We start from the raw sequence: 15,523 nt of genomic DNA on the forward strand, positions 1-15,523 counted from the left end.
CAGCGTAGTAATGCCTTACTTATGGGACAAGTTTTGAAAAGTAATCTAATTTATCCACTTGGGGATGGCGGCTACACTTACCCAATGTGGTTAATGAACCCCTACATACTACGTAGACCGCGGTTGTTGAATTGTGCACTACTATTATGAAGAATTCATTATTTCCTCTATTCTCTTACTTTGTGCATGCTGCTTAGATAATCGCGGTCAATCTGGTGCGGTCCCGCCTGCCTTTGGTGCGTTCACGGAGTAAACCCTCTTGACCAGACTGGAGTCATCAACACGCATCACGGATACTGTAGATCATATCACTCCATCAAGTCCTGTGGTTAGAGCCTTTTGAAGTCGACTGGCCCCCAAATTTCCTGGGAATTCTGCCCCAAAACATACGATGCTCCATGCGATAAGGCCGGCGCGATAGCCTTGCGCAGACTCTGTCTCATCTCAAGATTGAAGATCTGAAGCCAATTGCAACAAGCGTGACAAGACTTTAGGCCTGGTCTCTGGTTATAGTAGGTGCCATGCCTTAATATCAGAGAAAAAAACAAACACGCGCAATGCCATTTCGCTCCAACTATCTATCCTGAGCTGGAAGTTCTTCAATGTTTTTTACTCGTGCTAGCCTGTATGCTGAATCGCTGACTGGTTCTTTGTGGGAACTCCAACTAATGAGAACTCCGATGGACGCGTTCAACGTTCGGAACCCAACGCGGAACTTGTCGAGGCATCACCACATTGAATGCTCAGCCGGCGAACGGGGGATCTTCTGTCGCCTTGGAAAATGGTGAAATCTGGCTCTCACGAGACCGATGAGTTCTGAATTCCGAGAGATGCTGAGATCTCGGTGCAGCCGTCGGAATGGATTTGTGGAGGACCAATCAGTAAGCGGTAATGCTATCCCAATTGGGCCATGATGTGCGCCGCCAGCGCTATCAGATGATGTGCAGAGGAGTGATTTGAAGGAATAGGAGCAGCGAGTAGAGAAGAACTTCCGTAGAACATACTCCTTAGTTCTTCAATCCTTCATGTATATATCTCCTGCGACATGTCCCTTGCAATGAGGTCGCAAGGGCCTGTCATCCAGACTCGGACCCAACTTCATTGAAGATCGTCAACGCCCCTTATCTTGACCCTCAACAACCTCCCTTTGATAGCCAAGTATGGCGGAATGGGAACAAATTGCTCGAAAGCACTTCGAGGAGCAGAAGAAGAAGATACCCTCGGACTGGCTTTTGGACAATGACAAGTTAGAACAGCTTCGCGGCGCCGGCACGGCACAGGAGGGCCGTCTCATCGATCTTCAAGCAGCCAAGAAGTCAGGCATTCTCGAAAGCAACGAAATAAACATTACCGAGAATTACACAGCTCGTGAGCTTTTGGGACACCTTCGCCAAGGAACACTCAGCGCAGAGAGAGTCGCCACTGCGTACTGCAAGCGAGCAGCCGTTGCCCAGCAGTTGGTGAGTATTTGGACATTTGCTTGCAACTGACAGTCCGCTTCGCAGAAGTAACAGGCTGATTTTGTGTTATGAATACTAGACGTCCTGCCTCACCGAGATCTTTTTCGAAGAGGGAATCGAAAGGGCCCGGTGGCTCGATAGGCAGTTGCGAGAAACAGGCAAAGTTGTTGGTCCGCTCCACGGCTTGCCAATCAGTTTAAAGGTAGGACAACACTACATAGCCTCTGACTTTGAGTCCGGCGACAAAGAATAGTCCAATTGACATCATTCAGGACAGCCTTCACGTAGATGGGCACTTCGCGTCTGTCGGATATGTCGCGTTTCTCAAGCAAGACCGTCCCAAAGGCAATGCTGCCCTTGTCAAGCTGCTTCTTGATGCAGGAGCAATTCTCTAGTAAGTAGACTTAGCAGACGAATCGCTTCACCAAGCAGATCTGACGATAGGAAATCTTGCTAGTTGCAAGACCAATATTCCACAAACGATGATGGTAGGCGTCCTACGCAGACAAACCAACCCCTAGACAATATTTGCTAACGTAGTATCTCCAGACCTGCGATTCCGAGAACAACATCTTCGGCCGAACACTCAACCCACATAATACAAGGTTGACAGCTGGTGGCTCTAGCGGAGGCGAGGGAGCGCTTGTCGCGTTCCGCGGATCACCCCTGGGCATCGGTAGCGATCTGGCCGGTTCTGTACGCATCCCAGCTTTCTGCTGCGGCGTTTATGGCTTCAAGCCAACCGTGGATCGCATACCGTTCGCAGGACAGTCTCTCTCTCCATGGCCCATGAATTGGATGTCCGCTGTGATGCCTGCTCTTGGTCCGTTGGCCAACTCCGCCGACGACTTGTCGCTCCTCATGGAGGTCGTAACTAAGCTCAACCCATGGAGATACGACGGCAGCGCGATCAATCTCTCCTGGAGAACCCTATACGAGCCTCGATCGAAGCCCTTGACGATTGGGATCTTGCCCGAAGACCCCGAATATACCCTACACCCTCCTGTACGCAGGAGCTTGGCTGAAGCCGCGTCCGCTCTCGAGAAAGCTGGACACAAAATTGTCCATCTTGCAACGGATGCGAAGCGTAGCGTGGCCCTCGGCGCAAGGATCTCGTACCAATACTTTAGCATTTCAGCGCCAGCTGTTGCTGACTTTGGAGAGCCTTTTGTTGCCTCTGTCGCCAAAGGAATGCATCCCTTCTCTACTGGAGACTTTCCTGTCGACCCGAAGCTGGACATCCCAAGCCAGTTCACAGGACTGAACATGGCTCGCGCGGCCTATGCCCAGTCATGGAGCCAGACCTGGCAAGAACACGACCTCGACATTGTATTGGCTCCTGGGGCATCCTGCACTGCCGTGCCACACGATACCTTTGGCCTCCCCGTGTATACAGTCATGTGGAGTTTAATTGACGTGAGTGTTTAACTACCCCGTTGCTTAGAAATCCTTGGTAGTATTCTCATAGGTCGCTAATGTAACATTGGAAAGTTCCCTGCAGCGGTCATTCCCTTTGGCACCGCGTCCGCGACGCAAGACTCTGAACCACAAAAGGCCATCGCGGACTTTGTGCCTGATTGTAAGATCCTTCCCCGATCTTCCGAACAAGAAACTTGCGCTGATGTTTCGAACCTTTGAACTTTCAAGACATCCCCGAAGCTACTGATGGTGCACCTTGTGCAATCCAGATTATCGCTCCGCGGTTTCGCGATGAAGAGTGTTTGGAAGCCGTGGGCGTCATTGACAAGATTCTCAATGCTTGACAATGAGAGCAACACCTGGGCAACACATGGAGTCTGCTGGCCCACTCTCCACTCTCAAGGTAGAAAGACAATACTACAGCAACTGCGCAAAATAACGTAATGCCCCAACAAGTACTACCGCAAGCTGCCGAAAAGGAACTTGGGACCCGACGACGCCATCCTTGCCAACCATCCTTTGTTGCTTGAATACCCGGAAATCTGCTATGCACCGTTTACCGTGCGTGGGGTTCGGCAGTGCTACGCTCGAGTAGCCACCTATACTCGCTAATCAGTGCGGTCTAACTTTATGTTCTTAGCCCTGAATCATGCTGGGAATTCCGTAGTCTGTGCTCCGTTTGGCCAGTCCCAATGTCCCCTGAATCGAAGCAGCCACAGAGGCTAAGCTCCCATGCCGGCATCTTTGTCCATTCTACTTCTCCGTGTGCGTGTGTGTATCTTGGACAAAACATCCATTTGTCAACGGCTATGAAGCCCATCTTGAGCTGCCACTCTATAGATTCGAGAGACCAAGATGCAACGCGCTCGCGGCGGTTGTATGAGCTGTCGGCGGCGGAAACGAAAGTGTGACCGCCGCCGTCCGTTTTGCGAAGCCTGTACTCAACGAGGGATCCAATGCCCTGGATACTCAACGCCCCTGCGCTGGGTGGATGGTGCTGCGAATCACTCCTCTGCCGGCGAAGGTAGCAGCAATGCTACTAGCATTCCAGCCGGATCCAACACTCTCGCAAGTCAGATCGCACTCCCGAATCGCCCCAGCCCTCAGGTACAGACGACACATGTTACGGATGAGCTTTTCCATAAGTGTATGCCACAACTGCGCGTGTCCCAGTGCTGACTCGATGAGATATATCACGTTGAGCTCGCTAACAGGGAGTGACGCTTACAGTTCTCCGCACAGGCCTCATGAGCCTCTACAGCACATCAGTGTGCTCATGGGTCCAGCCGTTCTTTGTTGAGATGTCTGCCAAGAGCAAATCTCTAATATTGCTATCTTCCGCCATCCAAGCCTATCTTGATGAAGGTAGCTCGGACATGTCTGTCTCCTCAATGGAGTACGTTGACACTGCTCTGAAGGAGTTTCGGCGCGAAATCGTGGCCCATTACGATGTTATGCCGGCTGCCACGGCGTGCTCTGGCGTACTGCTGTGTGTTCTTCAAGTAAGTGACCCCGATGATAGCCGACTAAGTCCGGCGGACGCTGGATCGCACCACTACCAGTCCCCTCCTTAGACCGCAGATGTCCAGACATGGCATAGATCTTTCAGCTAAGCGTATGGATCACATAGTTCCTTCAAGCCCAACCGTGTACACCCGTCATTGGACTACTCGCCGAAACCTTCCATCTGAATGCTCCTATATCATATCTCAATCCCAATCCCGAGCATGACCTCTCAGTACGGCATGCCTTGGAATTCATCGGTCTCATGGACATGCCCTGTCTCGTACTAGGAAGAAAGTGTCCCTCTCTCGGTATTTGGAGACGCTTTCGACAAGTTCAAGACTCCTGGAAAGGGGGAAGAGTCAAGGCCTTGGAAGTCATCACTGGTGTGCCGCATTCGCTGCTGGATATCTTCGCCGACACCCCGTTCGAGACGGCGGAGGTCTCCATAAGTCGGTTTTGGGGATGGCCAGGTGAAATGGGCGAGTACGTTCAGTGCTTGTTGTGGGATTGTTGGCGGTTTGCCGGCATGCTTCACATCCGCAGACGCGAGCAGCGTATTATAAACGCGACACAGAAAGACGGCCAATTCGTTGGCGACGATCAGCAGGACGCACTGCCAAGTTCAGAAATTGTTCTATACCGTCTAGTATCAGGACTTCATCTCTTTTGTGTGGCGTGTCAGCTGCCCGAGAATCAGCATCTGTTGTGCCGCAATGGCATCGTCTTCCCTCTGATAACGGCATGTCTCGAAACTCGACTCCTTAAGCGGCATCCTGACTGGAAACAAACTGTAGATGACGTGCTGTCGGCTGCTAAGAAGAGGTATCTCTTTCAGTTGGCACGATCTACATGGGAGCTGCTCGATGAAGCTTGGAAGGATGGTACAATGGAATTTGACCTAGATAAAGCAGCATCACGCAGAGGCCAGGAGGTTTCATTATTGTAGATTACGGGGAAGCTCTGCAGCGTCTTGCTGCGAGCGAAGTCAGAATTTTCTCATCCATTGCGACCATAGATGGTTGCGGTCCTGTAGCCACATGCAATGAAGACAATCAAGGCGAAGGAAGTTGAAGCAATACAGTCACCAGCACCTCAAACCAAATCGTGCGATAATCGTTCCTACAACCTGGCTACAAGCGTGACGATCTATACACTTACAAGTCCCCCCATCACTCTGCCCCTTGATCAAGTAACTCAAGTCTCCTTCAAGCTCTCTTCCCATCACCCATACGTCTTTCCACCTTGTTCGTCAGATGCTTCTGAGCATCCTTGGAGAACAAGCATCCGACAATCGCGATTGCTCCGAAGCCCAGACTCGCCAGATAAACCGTCTCAAACGCCTTCGAGTACGCAGTCGGAAGCACCTTTGCCACGGCAGCCTTGACGGCACTCGTCAAGCCAGGGAATGCGGCCAGTTTTCCGGCCTGCACTGCTTTTGCAAGGGCCGGGAGCTGGCTTGAGGGCAAACCCGCAGCAACGGCTGGGCCGCGAATAGCTGCCGGGATCTCCGTTGCCAGGCGATTTGACAGGATCGTCGTGTAGACGGCGACGGCGATGGAGCCTCCGGCCGAGCGGATGGACGCGAGGAGACCCGAGGCGAGGCCGATATCTGAGGGTTTGCAGAATAGGGGCGCCAGAGCGAGAGATGCCAGCTCGATGAAGCCCACGAAGAACGGGCCGAGGATGGTGAGGGCGATTCCTGTGTTCAGTGTCTCGGGGGTCAGGGACGCGAGCGCCCCGACGAAGCCGACCATGCAGAAGGTCGCGAAGATGATCCAGTACCGGACGTTGCCTCCCCATTTCACGATGCCTCCTGCGCAAACTTGACCAAGCGCTGTAGCACTTGCCACAGTGGACTAATGACTGTTAGCTGCATGCGAGAGACGTTGGTCTGAGGTCTGCTTACCGAGAGCCAACCGCCGTAGGTGATATCAGTCGTGTACAAGGCCTGAACCTGCTGTGGCCATAGCAAGACAGCGGAGTAGTAAAACATCTTCGAATCTGTTAGCCACGCAGAACTTGTTGGAGGGGGTGGGGGATACTTGCTGTAGCAACCGTTGCGCAGCACACAAGTGCCATGAAACCACGGTTGGCAAAGAACTTGATAGGGATGGCAGGATACTTCAGATCCGCAAAGGCCTCCCAGCAGAAGAGTGCCACCAGAAGAACGACACCAAGAACCAAGCTCGAGATGGTAGCTGCAGAGTCCCAAGGGAACATGACGCCTCCCCAAGATACACCCATGAGGAGAAGAGTGAGGCCAGCAGTCCACAGGAAGATGCCAAGATCTTTGCATCATGTTAGCATTGAGGGGATATGAGAGGCCAACCAGGAAAGTCAACTTACAGTCCAGTTCCTTGAGCAGCTCGCGCTTGGTCTTGCGGTCATGGAGAAGCTCAAAGGTGGGTGGGTGGTAAAACAAGTACAAGAGAACGATGGCGAGTCCCACGGCGATGATGTTGACGTAGAAACACCATCTCCAGCTGAGATTAGGGTTCTCGACGAATTTCCGGGCTAAGATATAGTGAGCAACTACATGTATCCTCAAATGGGCCTCTCGCCATCAACTCACCAACGAAAGGGCCAAACGCGGAGATGGGGGCATTGGTCAAGAAGATGAGAGACAAGACGACAGGACGGTACTTGTTGGGAACCAGCTCGCCAACGGCAACGTTGAAGCTCAGCTGGACCGTCTCGCCCAGGCCATAGATGGCGGCACCAACGATGAGTGTCTCGACATTGTGCGCCACAGCACACACGACGATTCCGACGATGGCGACGACGTTGCCACCAATGAAGAACCATCGTCTTCCGAAAAGGTCTGACAAGCGGCCCAGGATCGTGTAGGTGAATGACAGCGAGAGAGTTCTGGCAATGTTGACCCAGGAGATATATGGGCTCGGACCTATCTAATGTAAGCATATGACATCTTTCACATCGTTACCGGATGTACTAACCGATATCAGCGTTGATGAATGTCAGCACGTTGGTTGGCAGGATCAAGAAGATGTATGCCGACATTGCTGAAAGACAAAACCCCTAGATGATATTAGTGAACATCCAGGTCTTGGCAAAGGTGTCGACAAACCGCCATGGCCCCTAGGAACTGAGGAGAATAGTAGTAGCCGGGAGGGAGATCATCGCCGAGCGCCTCGGAACGGATCGAAGAAGCATCGTCTCGGTCGGTATCGCGGTCGAACTCACGGTATTTCTCCAGCGAAGCCCCATCGAACTCGCGATAGGACTCGTTCTTGGAGATATCCATGATGGATGATCGGTATATCGATATGCGGGAACCAGCTCGCAGTATGTCGGTATTTCGAATTGAAAGTCGTCACACGGGTTTCGACGGGCGGGATCTTGCGCGCTCGAGGCCGTGCTCGAGTCTTATACAACCTTTCTCGACCAACGTGCCATCTATAGACGTCGACGGAGGACTGTATATGTGCGGCGTAGTGTCGAATGAGGGTTGAGTGACGGGACAAGGTCAGCAGTGAGATGAACCCCAAGACATGCAATGCAAGTCTTGGTCTGACTTGCTGGCCGTCTGTCTGTCTGCCTGCATGTGTCCATCTGTCTCTCTGCCCGCCCGCCCCTCCCTCTTCACAAGCAGTAACGCGGCTTCACCGTCCCACGGCATACGCATACCAAGGTGTCCCCCGGAAGACTCGAACCTCTTCGAAACTCTTTCACAGAGTCTGGTTGTGCAGTCGGGGCCTCTCCCTGCGCCGGCCTGCGGGGAAGACCACCCCACGACCTGAGCACAACAACTTTGGGATTTCTGCATCTGGCCGCGACAGTGGTTCGAATCATTAGCTCGCTGCTGACTCAAATCGTTGAATCGAGACGGGATGTCAAGCTGGTGAAAGGCGCTGCACTGGACTGATAGTTGAAACCCGTTTTGGGGCCGGACCGATGGTACACCAGTCTGATGTGATGGGCGATATTGGTGATGGCTGCCCTCACTTCCCATCACCTGGTCTATCTGCAACGCTGACAAAAACGTGCAGTTGCCAGCGCATGCAACCCAAGTCCTGGTAGGCTTTTCTACTGTGTACATAGTATGCATCGACTATATACAAAGAAGGACAAACCTGGCTGGTCGATCTCAACTGGTTTCGGACGACGGGTTTGATTAGTCTAGACGGTGGTCGAGCAAAAGCTTTGGGAGAGGAAGGCCACACAGATCTAGTTCGTCCGGGTTTCTCATCAGACGGGATCTTCTGCTTCTCCCCTTCGAACGGCATGTTTGGAATTAGATCCCGTCCATCTTACAATTTGCTACCTTTCCAATGGGGTTCTCGCTTCTCAGAGAATGCTTTGAGGCCCTCAAGGATGTTCTCGCCCTTTTGCAGCTCTGCAAACTCCTTCTCCAGAGTCCACTCAACTGCTCGCTCTACAGATGCCGTTTCCCAGCCCTGCCTCAATCCAGCTCGAGTGCATATAATGGCATCCGGGGAGTTGGCTGCAATCATCTTGGCATAACGCACCGCCTCCTCGACAACTTTCTCCTTGGACACTACCTTGTTCACGATACCCCATTGCTCCATCTCCCGCGCCGAGACGTTACGCCCCGTCAGCGCGAATTCGCTTGCTCTCTGAAGTCCGATGGTCCGTATGAGTCGCGGCAAAGCGCCGCCTATGGCCGCGATGCCCCTCTTGACTTCGGGAAGCCCAAAGTAAGCGTCCTCGGCGGCGACGACGAGGTCGCAGTTGACTACGAACTCGCACCCGCCACCCATGGCGAGACCGTTGACTGCGGCAATGACTGGTTTCTTGCCCAATCTCCTGCTCAAGGGCTTGAAAGCAGGCGCGTTGCCCATGCGCTGGCTTGGATCGGCGTCGTCGGCCATGCTATTGTTCCACTCTTTGAGGTCTGCTCCCGCAGAAAAGGCCCTTCCCGTGCCTGTGATGATTGCGACGCTGAGATTTGGTTCCTGGTCATACCATTTCCAGACCGAGTCCATCTCCCACTGGGCTGCTGTAGACATGGCGTTGAGGTCTTTTGGCCTGTCCATTCGAACAAGCAATACCCGGGGAGCTGGGTATGAAAGCCTGAGAAAAACTGGCGTTGCTGGCTGCGGTGTTTCTGTCTTGAACCCCATCATGCCGAGGATTTTTCTGATACTGCGGTCCGGTTTATTTCGAGCTTGTTGAAGCAGTCTTGATGATCTTGTGATGAGCCGTGATCACGTTGCTCACTTGGTGATACTATTACGATGTCAACTGCTTGTGTCGGAGTTCGTTTGCATACTCCCGCCCTCTATTAAGCTTCGCGGGCTCGAATAAAGTCGTAGAACACACGACAATCCTAGCATCCGGTCCTCGAAGGAAACATCCCGGATCCAGGATTCACCTACCCCCCACTCGGGCTATTCTCCGTGGCGCGTCCATCGGGGGAGGGTAAGAAGGCTTCCGCCTGCATGGCACACATCCCCGATGCTTTGGCCTTCCTCGACGGCCATTGCGCCAGGTTTCGCAGGGGCTTTGACTCGCTCTCCAATCGTGCTCAGCGGGACACACGTTTCTGGCGTCTTTACAGCGGTTGAAAGAGGGACAGCGAAATCGTGGGACACCCCGCAGTGATGAGCCACAGGGATGTTCCCGCCTGGATTGCCGAGGCGGCTTGCCTATGCGACTCGCTAGGGAGCATCCGTCAACGGATCGTTAGGGGAGGGGTTGCGCTCGTTCTCGTCTGTGGGCATTGGGCATGTGTGGCAGGTCACTGTGCACTGAACTGGCCAGGAAGTCAGGTATCATTACGTGACGAGGTGTGGCTACGACATCTTGTGATTGTCTGTTGATCAACTTGGCGAGAAGGATGATGGAGAGGTACTTCGACTCTTTGGAACACCAGAGCTAGGTATCGAAGCCTCGAAGGTACAGCAACAGGGTGATACGAGACAGATCACTACAGGTTGCGCAGCGTTCCACGGCGTCGGCACCAAGTAACCCAAAGTAAGACTCACAGCCAAGCGAGCCACTCGATCACGAAGATGGCGACGCCAAGGACGAAGAAGCCAGTCCCTTCTTGGATTGAGAATCCCTACCCGCATATCGAACACAGTCTGATATCCTTTCCGCGGAAACACATCCTTCTTGTCACGATAAACCGACCGGAGCATATGAATTGTCTCCCCGTGGAGGCGACGATAGAACTCGGTGCATTGTGGAAATGGTATGATACCGAACCGGAGCTGCGATGCGCCGTGTTCACGGGAGTTGGAACCAAGGCCTTTTGCGCCGGCATGGACCTGAAGCAGAGATTGGATATCATCAAGACAAATGACGTCGCCTTTGACTACCCACCAGGTCAATTTGCGGGCATGAGCAATCGGACAGGGAGGAAACCGATCATTGTCGCATGCAACGGCTACGCTCACGGTATACTTGACATTGGAATTTGAGGACATTGCTGCAGATGCAGGTGCTAAGACAGAGCTAATACGGGCATGTAGGTGGTGGCTTTGAAGCCATTCTCAACGCCGATGTCATCTTCGCTTCACCAAACGCAACATTTCGTCTCCCCGAAGTCCTCCGCGGCGTATCTGCCCTCGCCGGCGCATTGCCTCGTTGCATGATGCTCTTTGGTAATCACCGAACGATGGATCTCATACTCACAGGCCGGACATTATCAGTAGAAGAGGCACACAACTGGGGATTGGTCAAGGAGATTGTGCCGCAAGAGAGGCTTCTGGAGAGAGCACTCGACTATGCTAGCCAGATCGCTGGACTGAGTCCTGACAGCGTCATTATCTCGCGATTGGCGGCGCGGGAAGCATGGGAGACTGGCGTTAGCAGAGCGACTATGCGCGGACAGGAGTTATGGGCCGAGGCAATGCTTCGGAGCAAGAACGCGACTGAAGGACTGGCGGCATATCGTGAGAAGAGAGACCCCAAGTGGTTTCCTTCGCATCTGTAGCTGGGAGGATTTGAACAAAATTTTGGCGGCCACGCAAGCTTGCTACAAGAGATCTCACAGCTCCCTATATTTTCATCCAACGAATCGCGTCGATGGTTTAGTGGTAAAATTCTCCGTTGCCATCAAGCAGCATCGGGGAGCCGGGGGTTCGATTCCTCCTCGACGCAGCTTTTGGTCTTTGTGCCCTCGTTGATGAATCCAACCTCATTTTTGATGCTATCTCGAGATATTTGCGTGGATGTGTGGCCCGCCGAGGTCAACTTTGGTCTTCTCCAGCAGGAACTTTAACTACTTGACACTGGCCAGCATTGCCTGGTATGCCGATGAGATGCTTCGTTCAAACAGCACGCAATCTGCACGGACAAGCCTTACCTCAACCTGTTGGCCAGTGTCGTCGTTTCCTTCACTTGAACTCTGCCGACTCAAGAAGGACAACTCTTTCTCCTTCTTCTGACTCGAAAACTCATAAGACGACCGGTATTGCAGCAGCACAGATGGACCTATATTCGCGACTGAGTCCGAGTTTGGACGAATATGATACACGGCGCAAACTCTGCCTCAAAGACGGAAACCTCCTCTGAAGGCCACGGCTGTATCCCTGGAAAGCTTCCACGTGCGCGGCATAAAGATTACATCTTTGGTTTCGCTTGCAAAATCTTGGCGTAGCCATTGGACCTTCGTGATTGTCAGCGTCCCTTCTCGCAACAAGGAGGGTTTGGCGGTGAGGATGCCACCTGGAGTAGACTTACAGAGCAACTCGTCCATCATCCTTCACGATCGTCTCAAAGACAACATCGTCCACCCCGCCTCCGCTTTTGACAACCCACATGCGCGTCTCGAGGGTGTCTCCGGGATAAACGACGCTCTTGAACCTGGCCCCGTACGCTCTAAAACGACTTGGGTCGCCGCCGCCTAACTTCTGTAGCAAACCGTGTGCAGCCATGTTCCAGGTGCCCAGGCCTTGGAGGATAGACCCCTTGAACCCGGCGCGCTGCCCAAATGCCTCGTCTGCGTGAAGCGGGTTGTAGTCGCCGCAGAGGCGGTACAGAAGAGCTGCCTCCGGAGTGGTCTTGATGATGTGCACGGCGTCCGGGGCGCGATCTGGTGCTTTCACAACCGGCTTTGTTGGGCCCCGGGGGCCGTTGTAGCCGCCTTGTCCTATGCCGAATGCGGTGGATGTCATCTTGGTGTAAGCTGTGTTGGTCTTCTTGTCGACCAGCAGCTGCTCTGCTTCGAGAATCATTGCTCCGCCTGTAGATGAGTTAGTACTGTTTTTCGAGGTTTCCTAAGAAACACCTGCGCACCCTTATCATAGACTCCGATGACCTTGCTTCGAACCTCCAAGTCAAGTCCATCCGAAGACACGGGGATGGGGCGGAGGATCTCAATGCCTCTCTCTCCGTCTACGGAACGCTGGGCGTCGAATGGCGGACAGCCCGGGACGTGGCCGGTCACGGTGCGGGCAATAAAGTCAAAGACATCTTGGTCCGTCTGCTTGAAGGCGAGATTGATTGGAAACGTTGGGAAGGCTGCAAAGTTTGGGTGCAATTCGTAGAGGAAATGTAACTCTTCCTTCTGGCAGCCGATGGCATTTGCCTAGCAAGCGGTTTAGCTGGCGCTTTTCATTGATCCAACATAATGACAGTCACTCTTAGAACATGGCTTGGGTATAATCAAGAGATGCAGAGATGCTTCTTACGAAGAGTAGCACATCACGGCGGTTGTAGGCGCACTTGATGGGGGCATGTTCGTAGCCGGCGGCTTTGCGGAAATCAACATTGTCGTAGAGGCCAGATGCGTTCTTTACCGGCCTATCGTTCGGAGCCATCGCGTGTAGTCTTATTTCTATCGAGTTGAACCGAGTACTTAGTATGATGGTGATTAATGAAGTTGCTGATAGAGAGGTTGACGAAGATTGACATGGCCTCAGCAACAGGCTCAAATGCCAGGGGACACAGACCGCTAAGTAAGACGACTGACCACGCTGTCGCACTGCCGAAATGGCGCTCTCAGGCGCTTGAACCTTGACCGAGGTACTCCGCAGTCTATCCCCTCGGCCAGTCGTGGGTCACAAGTAATGTTGACACTGCGAAAGAGCCCTCCGCGAACTACTCGGTCCAAGGTATTGTCGATCCCCTTTTAGTGACTTCTCAGAGAGAGGGCCTGTCTATTCACATATACACAAAACTTTCGGGATTTCATAACTTTGATGATCGGGCACGGCTTTCAAATCTGTGTGGCCGGCGGTCATCCTCAACCTTGACCAAGTCAACCGGCAGGCCAACAACTCTGGCACGTAGAAACTCCCCGAGGCTTTTCGCAAACCCATCGAGCACGCTGCTGCTGCTAACGCCCTCCTGTAAGATCCCCTTGATCACAAAATGAACCGCCCAGAGCCCTGGGAACTCGCACCTTTCCACCACGTAACGAGCTTGCCAGTCATCTCCTAGCAGCTCAATGAGCCTCCGTCTTGTCATGAAAGCCTGCAGCCATGGCCACGCTAAAGCGTTGCGTACCCAGAAGCCCACGTTGGCGTTGCCTCCCTTGTCGCCGCTCCGCGCAAAGACGAGATCCCCCAGCGGTCTCCTCACTGTCCTGGACAGCTGGACATTCGATAACGGCACTGTGGCATCGTAATCGGGCTGGCGAGGGGGTGTGCCGCCATCTTGACGTGCCTCGATGGTATGCTGTTTCTCACCACCAATGAAACTCACGAACAGGGGAATCCGGGACTGTGGTATCAGGGCCGGGAAGTACCTGACGTACGGCCTCGGTTCCATAGTCCTCCAGTCCATACCTAGATGAAGACCACAATAGCCTTGTAAGCCATTATAGAAGATTGCTTTCTTGAACTGCTCAAACGCTGCCTTGGTCCGAGACTGTGCAAACATGCGGAATTGCGTCGTACATTGCTTTTGAGACCGCGGATCTGCCACTGATGAACCGTACTTCTCTAGGCTCAAAGTCGTAAAATCGGACTGGTTGATTTGGCCCAACACCTGGCTCTTAAGCACTTCGAACTTGAACTCAGTGTCTAGGCCAGTCGCATACGCCGATATCTCGGCCTGGTACCCTCCCATCAAGCAGATGGACAGCTTGGTCGTAGACGGTGGCGGCAAACCCCTCACACCCGATAGACGAACGCGACCTTTACCAAGCTGTGTGAAGGTTGCCTTCTCAATATTGGCTACAACATCCGGATTGAGATAGTAGACGCCCTGTATCTCATAAAGCAGTTGCGCCTTGCAAGTATCAACAGACACCAGCCCATTGGAACCCTCCGGCTTCGTGATGACAGCGCCGCCATCGGCTCCGATCTCCGCAATCGGGAACCCGGCATGATGGAGATCTGGCACCTCACGTTGACCGCAGTAGTTCCCTCCCGTCACATACGGTCCGCACTCGATCAAGTGACCGGCCATCAGACTCGCAGCAAGCACATCGTACTCCGTCGTCTTCCACCCATGCCACCACGTCGCAAGCCCCATTACGGGACTTGCATCGGTGCATCTCCCGCAGATGACGATGTCGGCGCCGAGCTCCAACGCACGCACGATGCCAGCCATGCCCGTATAGGCGTTGGCCGCGAGGAGATCGTCACCCTGCGAGTGCGGATCAAACTCGACGCCGGGCTGGTCGAGATGCATGACTCGCCCGAACGCGCCGCGTTTTACGGCATCGGTCACGTTGTCGCCGCTTACCCAGGCGATCTTGACGTCGCGGATGCCAAGGCTCTCAAAGTATGCGTGCGTCTTGTTGGCGAGGCCCCGGGGGTTCAGGGCTCCGCCATCGTGGACGATTTTGATGCCTTTCTCGGCGACGAGGCGCGCTGCGTCGCCGCTGTGCCAGGCGAGTTGCTCGAGGAAGTTTGGCTCGTATCCCAGCTCTGGCTGGGTCTGGAGCTCGATTGCCTTCCAGGCGATGTTGAACTCTGCGAGGTAGTCGGCAGTGATGGCGTCTACATTGCCGTACTTGGCCAGGCGGTATATCTGATCAATGCCGTCGTTGATGGCGCCAGAGCAATTGCCGATGCGTATAGGTCGTCGAGGCGGATCCATATGGCAGGATGAATGTTATCTAGTGTGACTTAACCTTGAATCGAAGAGCCCGCGGATATATCATTCGAGCACTAGAAACGTTGTTTCGACGTTGAGGCCATCGTATGACCCTCTCGCCCTTCAAAACACCGAACCGTGCCGACGGCGCCGCTCGAGCT

At 53.5% G+C, this 15,523-nt stretch overlaps 7 protein-coding genes across 7 annotated transcripts; 4 read left to right on the top strand and 3 right to left on the bottom strand.

Moving 5' to 3' along the window:
• Window positions 1–1,160: 1,160 nt before the first annotated feature.
• On the top strand, window positions 1,161–3,223 carry CTAM01_14509 (uncharacterized protein; the record flags this gene model as incomplete). Its single annotated transcript, XM_060530509.1, has 7 exons — window positions 1,161–1,460; window positions 1,540–1,662; window positions 1,733–1,854; window positions 1,918–1,948; window positions 2,010–2,876; window positions 2,952–3,039; window positions 3,108–3,223. 7 exons carry the CDS (start codon window positions 1,161–1,163, stop codon window positions 3,221–3,223), a joined length of 1,647 nt encoding a protein of 548 aa, XP_060374888.1.
• Window positions 3,224–4,126: 903 nt separating this feature from the next.
• CTAM01_14510 (uncharacterized protein) lies at window positions 4,127–5,331 on the top strand (the record flags this gene model as incomplete). The annotated part of the gene is made up of 2 exons (XM_060530510.1): window positions 4,127–4,381; window positions 4,510–5,331. The coding sequence occupies 2 exons, from the start codon at window positions 4,127–4,129 to the stop codon at window positions 5,329–5,331; spliced, it is 1,077 nt and encodes a 358-aa protein (XP_060374889.1).
• Window positions 5,332–5,590: 259 nt separating this feature from the next.
• CTAM01_14511 (fungal trichothecene efflux pump) lies at window positions 5,591–7,650 on the bottom strand (the record flags this gene model as incomplete). Its single annotated transcript, XM_060530511.1, has 7 exons — window positions 5,591–6,241; window positions 6,292–6,378; window positions 6,456–6,673; window positions 6,732–6,899; window positions 6,958–7,290; window positions 7,343–7,424; window positions 7,474–7,650. The coding sequence occupies 7 exons, from the start codon at window positions 7,648–7,650 to the stop codon at window positions 5,591–5,593; spliced, it is 1,716 nt and encodes a 571-aa protein (XP_060374890.1).
• Window positions 7,651–7,948: 298 nt separating this feature from the next.
• On the top strand, window positions 7,949–8,146 carry CTAM01_14512 (uncharacterized protein; the record flags this gene model as incomplete). The annotated part of the gene is made up of 1 exon (XM_060530512.1): window positions 7,949–8,146. The coding sequence occupies one exon, from the start codon at window positions 7,949–7,951 to the stop codon at window positions 8,144–8,146; it is 198 nt and encodes a 65-aa protein (XP_060374891.1).
• A 510-nt stretch (window positions 8,147–8,656) lies between these two features.
• Window positions 8,657–9,376, bottom strand: CTAM01_14513 (enoyl-CoA hydratase/isomerase; the record flags this gene model as incomplete). The annotated part of the gene is made up of 1 exon (XM_060530513.1): window positions 8,657–9,376. The coding sequence occupies one exon, from the start codon at window positions 9,374–9,376 to the stop codon at window positions 8,657–8,659; it is 720 nt and encodes a 239-aa protein (XP_060374892.1).
• Window positions 9,377–10,381: 1,005 nt separating this feature from the next.
• Window positions 10,382–11,307, top strand: CTAM01_14514 (carnitinyl-CoA dehydratase; the record flags this gene model as incomplete). Its single annotated transcript, XM_060530514.1, has 2 exons — window positions 10,382–10,769; window positions 10,844–11,307. The coding sequence occupies 2 exons, from the start codon at window positions 10,382–10,384 to the stop codon at window positions 11,305–11,307; spliced, it is 852 nt and encodes a 283-aa protein (XP_060374893.1).
• A 629-nt stretch (window positions 11,308–11,936) lies between these two features.
• On the bottom strand, window positions 11,937–15,365 carry CTAM01_14515 (uncharacterized protein; the record flags this gene model as incomplete). Its single annotated transcript, XM_060530515.1, has 6 exons — window positions 11,937–11,982; window positions 12,057–12,558; window positions 12,612–12,903; window positions 13,007–13,152; window positions 13,288–13,352; window positions 13,513–15,365. 6 exons carry the CDS (start codon window positions 15,363–15,365, stop codon window positions 11,937–11,939), a joined length of 2,904 nt encoding a protein of 967 aa, XP_060374894.1.
• Between the last annotated feature and the right edge of the window lie 158 nt (window positions 15,366–15,523).

Source organism: Colletotrichum tamarilloi, assembly GCF_030869305.1.
Source record: "Colletotrichum tamarilloi strain Tom-12 chromosome Unknown Scaffold_125.1, whole genome shotgun sequence".
Taxonomy (NCBI): Eukaryota; Fungi; Ascomycota; class Sordariomycetes; order Glomerellales; family Glomerellaceae; genus Colletotrichum; species Colletotrichum tamarilloi.